Here is a 6,711-nt window from a genome sequence, read left to right as displayed (position 1 = left end):
GTATGTTGGAAGGTCCTTGACCCTGCACATCTTTTGTTTTATGCTCATAGACTATGCATGAATTATATCATCGCAATGCCTCTATTGGTTAGTTGTATGGACACCCATAACCACCTTTTGTAATTTTCCAGGTTTTGTGCAGGGTCGACCCCCAAAAATAGACAACAAAAACATACAACAAAGAACTCTGCCAGTTTCCATCTATTAACTATGGTCACAGAGGTGTAAACTGTAAATACAGTAAGGTGTTTTTCTAGGTTTGTCTTGTTTATGGACAGAGATTACCAGTTTTTAAATGATGAGCGATTCAAAGACTTCACTGTGTACTTTGTAAAGCTAAACGAACTAGATGTTTTTCACCTGTACTTTGAAGCTTCGACCGGAATCACAGGTTGTATTTCCAGTGCGTAGGGGCCTACTTTAGTCGGGTTGGTTAAAGGTTTACTAAATCACTGTTAACCTAAAGTGAAACCTTTGTCGTTTTGTACTCATATAGAAAGTTTCCGAATAACCGGAATACTCGAGGTAGATGTAATTGTAGTAATGCCATCGTCACGTACTCAATAAAGTACAGTACATGAACTGAGACACTTAACAGAAGATATTACTAACACTTTCAGCAGTCTATTTCAAAAAGGGTGGACATGGACTGGTTTACTGTGGAGGGCTCATCATAAGGTACAAGTAACCAGGTCTCTTAGCAAGTTTTATCATAATTCTATCGTCTCGGGTTTCAGAACTATTCACATTATGACTCTTAAATTGCTTATACCTATAATTTGTATTTAAAATTTAAAAAACGTTCTCTGGTTAAAATAGTTTAAAATTACGATCTTTTTGACAAATACTGAATAAAAGAATTATTCACTATTTGTCAAAGATTGCAGACTGAGAATCGAAAGCTCGTAATTTTAAACTATTTCAACCATAGAACGTTTTTTTAAATTTTAAATATGTCTTATCCAGCTGGTTACTCGTCCATTTTTAAACTATAACTTGGATCGTAAGTCCTGTATATTTGCCAACTTGCCTGCTCAGTTATAAAAGAAGAAACGCAGGTATTTTGTGATTTTAAAAGTGTCTTTCGTGTCAGGAAGTCCAGCTCTGCGTAAGTAGACAGCGTCAATCAAAGTACGCGCATTCACCAGATGTTTGTTGTTTTCTTTGTTAAAATGTTTCTTCATCTTTGAACCCATGATTCTGGTGGACCCATTCTTCGTCAGTTGAAATTTTTGCCTGGACTTCTTTGTGCGAAAGAAGTTGTCTGCTGTCACTGCCAGTGGAGGTGTATGGCGTAATATTTATGGGGTCTTCTTGGAGCTCCTTAACTCTTTCCTCCTTGCCTAATGTCACAGTGCTTAAGGTTGCGGGGTCGTTGGTTATCCTCTCATAGTCACTGTTAGTGTAGTCAATAGGCGGGATGCTGTCATCCTTGTGGGACATGCTTTCCTCTCTACTGCTGCTGCTGTGCACAGTTCCGTATGCACTTGCAGCAGATGAATCGTCTTTGAGATCACTTCTTCTTTCTTCCATCCTTAATATCACAGGTTTTGATTCTGAGTGTGGGCAGTCAGTGTACAGATAGCTGAGGTAACTGTTGGCTTCCGAAACCTGGTACTTGCTCCTTCTACGCAATCCACCCCTTTGATTGGTCAATTTTACCTAAATAACATTCAAAGCGAACTTTTGGTAAGAACTAACTTAACTGCCGATCGAAACCGAGTAACCTTTCTCATGACTGTCTTATGGAAGTGCGTCAATGTAATAGCCCCCCTCGTTGGCGCGCTCACTCAATCGCTCTCCACCCCACTTTTCACCAGCAACGGAGTTATAGTCGGAATCGTAATCGGAGTCATAAGAGCGCTTATGACCTGGTGAAAATCGAAAATCAGAGTCGTAAGCGGAGTCATAAGCTCGACGGAATCGGAGTCGGAAGAATCAGAACGTTTCCATTTCTTCCGATTCCGTTTAAGAGTCCGTCGCTTACGATCCAGTGAAACTAGATTGTCGGAGTCGGAAGCAGAAACGGAAGAACCAACCAATTACAAGGCCTGGAATCGAACATTGTGGTTTATTTTTCTGCTTCTGCTTGCGACTCCGACAATGCAATTTTTACCAGATCGTAAGCGACGGAGTCATAAGCGGATGCGGTGTTCAGCTTCTGACTCCGTCGGTTTGATTTTCACTAGGTCGCTCTACGCTTCTGATTACGACTCCGACTACAACTCCGTCACTAGTGAAAACCAGCCTTTACTAGGTAGCACGACATGATATGGCATGCTATGCACAGAACAAAGCATTGCGACATGTTACAGTGCAGTGTAAAATTTACAAAGGAAAAATACTCTGTCCACTGAGATGGGAAATACAGGGAGGGGATAGCCAGGTGCTTCAAAACGAAACCACATGCAGTGAACACTTCTACAGGAACTTGCTTAATAAGAACCTGTAGTCTAAAACCCCCATTATGTTTTTTTTTTTTCCATCATTAGCTCGTTTTCAAACCTGAAAGCCACTTATCGGTTTTCAAACTACTAATCAGTTTCTCTAGCCTGGGGGTTCAATGAAACTTATTTCCATGTACTCGCTGCTGACACACGAACATGTACATGTGCGTTATCCTTCCTTCTTTTTAAATGCAGCAAAATAACCAAGACATAACTTCGACTTGCAATAAAACGAGACTGTTGTCGTTATACCTTTAATGGAAATATCTGAGTTATTGGAGTAAAGCTGAAAAACATGCAGTATAGACTATTATAGCTTACTTACCAACAAAGAGCAAATTATCAGCGACATCAAGAATACCAGGATACCAGCAACAATGAGGATAATTATCCATCGCTCAATTGATTTGTCTTCATTTGTAGACTGTGTTGCGGGTAGGGTGGTTCTCGTTGTCGTTTCTCTTTCCTGGACTTGAATGCTTGTTAGAGGCAAATCCAGAACACCTCTATTATTCGCCTCTACGAGCGTTCTTTCTACGGTATTCTCGCTCGCTTCGGTGCTTTTTTTCATAAACACAACAAGATCAACACCAACGCTACTCTTCCAGAAGCGTAAAACGTTCAGGGAAAGAAAGCCGTCGAGTGTTATCAACACTGCAGTAACTTGTGTTTTAACTTTAGACGCAAGAGCTTGGAATTCTGGAGTATACGAATACTCGTAGTGCGACTCCCAAGTCATTTGCAATACCATGGTAACGTCAAACTGCTTTGGACTCACAGCTGGTGGTCCTGCTTGTGTCGAGACACTGACAGTAGCTACAAGTGCAGTTGTTGCAGTTCCAAAAGTTTTTGTCGACTCAAGGCCGATGCTAGAGGTGATTCTGCCAGTGAATGGTGGTGTTTCTTGAGAAGGCGAACTTTGTGTTTGAATGCTGTCCAGGGTTTCTTTGGTTTTCGAAAATGAAGTCCAAATAGAGTTACCAGGAAGAGTATTTGTGCTTATTGATCCAAAAGGAAGTTCTGTCGGTCTGATGGCATGCGAGCTAATTGCAAAGACGAAAATACTAGATGTTCGCTGTTGTTTGGTATCGCTTGTCGAAGGGAACTTTACTGCGGAACTCAAGTTTGTACCAGTGGAGGGACTGGATACTGTTATTACGGAAGCATAGATCGATGGTTTGTCATGCATGGTGACTGACACACCTTTTGATGGCTTTTGCGTTGTTAGTACTAGTACAGACGTTTCGGAAACACCGGGATCTACAATGAAGGGTGAAGAAGACGATGCATGCGCCGACGTTAGAGACTGCAATCGGCTACCACTTCCTGCTTGTGATGCCGTAAGTGAAGTACTTGTGTTGGACGCTTTGACAGAAAATAGTGATTCAGCTGTGAGTGAAGGAGCAAAAGGATATGTGGACAAACTAAATGAGATCTGAAACATGGTAGATTTGATGTTTGAAATACTCCTGGGTGCGAAAGTATCAAGGCTCGAGTCAAGGATTCTTATGTTTGAGGTATTGTTCCGTACCATGGCTTCTTTTATCGTTGATGAAAATGCAGAAGTTATTGTTGCAGAGAGATGTTGAGTACTTGTCAATTTTTCTGATGCGTCTTTAATAGACACTTCACTTGCAGAGTCTTTAATCATTCTTGATGAATATTCCATACTGACTGTTGGAGAACCGGAAATAATATTCTTCTCTGTTTGATAAGTAGAGGTTACTAGGCTCCCTGAAGCACTGCTAGATAAAAATAGCTTACTTGAGGTATTGGCTTCAGCTAAAATGCTCTTTGCTGTGATCGTCTGAAACGAAGTGATCACTGGATTACTCACTCTTGTGGCATGAACCTCTGAGAAAACTGTTGTTAACAGCTTATCGGAACCACTGTACGGGGTACGTTCCAACACAGCGGTTTTGCTGAGAATGTTAGGCAAAGAAATGTTATTAGAGGATACTGAGACATGTGAAAGAACATCTATAGTTTGGTACATCTTAGAAATCAAGGATGTTTTGGTCACAGAGTAAGGGATGGCGGGTATGAAAGAGACTGGTGGTAATGACGATCCAATAGTGCTAACAGTTGCAACACTACCTGTTGTGGGATGGATAACAGACAGCACACCTGAAGAGTTGTTCGTGTGTGTCAATGATGTTATGCTCAGGGCAAATGATGTAGTTGTGTTACCATGGGAAGTTACCAAACTCCTTCTTGTAGACAGTTTCAACGTCTGTGCCAAGTTGAGTGTTTCTGACGCAGCTGACATATTGTAACTGGTATTGAGTTGAGTTTTTGGTGTACTAGTCGTTACCGACATAGAGAAAGCAACTGTCCTTGGATAGGTTTGTAAAGATTCACTACCTATTGTAGAGCTTGGAAGCGCGGATACGTCGAACGATCCATTTCCTCCACTTGGTAGTGGAAAAGTAGATGATTGTCCAACCATGGGTGTCACAGAAAAGGATTCCTTACTTCTTTTGGTAGAGAAAGATGGGAGTATTGTCTTTGTCAAGCTTCCATGTGTTATCGTTGTTCGTAAGCTATTACCATTGGTGAAGCTGTGTCTTGCTGTTTGTGTTTTAGATCCCCCCGCTGATCCATCAGTTGCTGCTACGGTGACATACATCTCGGAGCTCGATCTGTCTTCTTGCCTCGATGCCATCGTGTTTGAGCCTCGAGAGTTATACTGACTCAAAACTAATTTTGAAGAATGAGATATCATTCTGATGAGTGATGCAGATTGGACCAAACTTGCGACTGAAGAATTTGCAACACTGATATTAGACGCGTCATATTCCGTAACTTGATGAGTATGCAGACCAGTGTTAATAGTAGAGGTGATTGTTGAAGGTGGTTTGGTGGACGTTTGAAGGGATGGCTCCACAGTAGTTTGTTTGTAGTCAGTAAGGGAAGAACGTCCATTTATTCCTATGAATTTTAGACAAAATGAGAACAATTCGGGTTTGAATACTCCACAGCATAGATATTGAAATTTAATTTTGTCGTTTGGCGGTGGGTATATAAAGGAACATTTTGGTAAACTTCCCTGCCGGTCTTTGAACACCCTCAGACATATAGCTAGAACACGTCTTGCACAATTTCGCATTTCACATTGTTTAATCAGTGACGGTACACATCTGGGTTTGTCTGCTTTTCAGGTTTACTGTTTTTGGTTGGTTCAAAGCAAGGTTGGTTCGTGTTATGCTCAGCGACATAACACGAAGTCAACTGTCAGGCTGCGAGTGCACCAATGACTTCAATTGACCGTACCGCCATCCTTGTTATAGGATACCTCTATAATACAGAAATGAGGACAGTTCACTCGCTCCAGGAGAGACCAGAATACGGCACACAATCTCTAGATCCATAACACAGAGCTAGACATACCCATACGGACACTCAGCTTAGTTCTGTCCCTCTCACGGCTGTCGGTATTAAGGCTCGGTATTAAAGAGTCTAGGCAAAAACATACAGGTGCTTTGCACGGATAGTTACAGGCAGCTTTTCTATTTTACCCATTTATATAAGAAATATTAACTTCTTGAATTTTGCATTTTACTTAATCTGTACCGATGACCCATGTTTCATAAACTCCAAGTGGAAGTGAAAAAAAAAAACGTTTAGCTGTACTGCATGTCCATCTAATCTTTTTTCTTCGTTTATTTCAGAGGAGATGTCTTGTTTTACTTTAGTTTTCAGTGTAACGTAAATTTATTCCATCTTTTCTAAGCAAGTCTGCTGCGAAAGTCGATCGCTTTTCAATACTTGTACATATTTTCACAACTGCTGCAACTACGAAGTGATAAATTTAAATATATAATCTTCAATGATATGTTGCGAACTGAACCTTATACAAAACTAGGATGTTGTTTAGCACTAAGGGAAACTGATATCTTTAGTTTCGATTTGTCTGTGAGTAGTAACGGCAGGTCCTATCATGTTGTTAAGCTAGACCCTGTGAAACGCTCTTTTTCAATATTTACTAGTATAACATATGCTAACAGAATTATTCAGTTTTCGTATTTTTAAAAGTTTACAAAAATGTTTCGATTAAACTGACTAAATTGTTTGAAATCATGTTTATTACTGGAGAAAATTCGCAAAAGTTAATGTAAATTTTTGTAAGAAAAATCAAAATTTACATGCCTATATTCACTTATTCACAAATTAACTTTGTAGAGAGCGGCAGAGCGGGTTTGAGGGTCTAGCAAACTGATAAATTTTTATGGAAACAGAACGGAAACTTGATCTAAAACAAACA

The 6,711-nt window shown here is 40.3% G+C and overlaps 1 protein-coding gene across 1 annotated transcript; it reads right to left on the bottom strand.

Moving 5' to 3' along the window:
• Positions 1 to 47: 47 nt before the first annotated feature.
• On the bottom strand, positions 48 to 6,016 carry LOC145489165 (uncharacterized). Its single transcript, XM_081468094.1, has 2 exons — positions 2,773 to 6,016; positions 48 to 1,662 (listed from the first exon to the last, which is right to left on the bottom strand). The coding sequence occupies exons 1-2, from the start codon at positions 5,554 to 5,556 to the stop codon at positions 1,168 to 1,170; spliced, it is 3,279 nt and encodes a 1,092-aa protein (XP_081324220.1). The 5' UTR covers positions 5,557 to 6,016; the 3' UTR covers positions 48 to 1,167.
• Positions 6,017 to 6,711: the final 695 nt, after the last annotated feature.

This window comes from Orbicella franksi, chromosome 6, assembly GCF_964199315.1.
Source record: "Orbicella franksi chromosome 6, jaOrbFran1.1, whole genome shotgun sequence".
Taxonomy (NCBI): Eukaryota; Metazoa; Cnidaria; class Anthozoa; order Scleractinia; family Merulinidae; genus Orbicella; species Orbicella franksi.
This window is presented reverse-complemented; position numbering and strand designations above follow the sequence as displayed.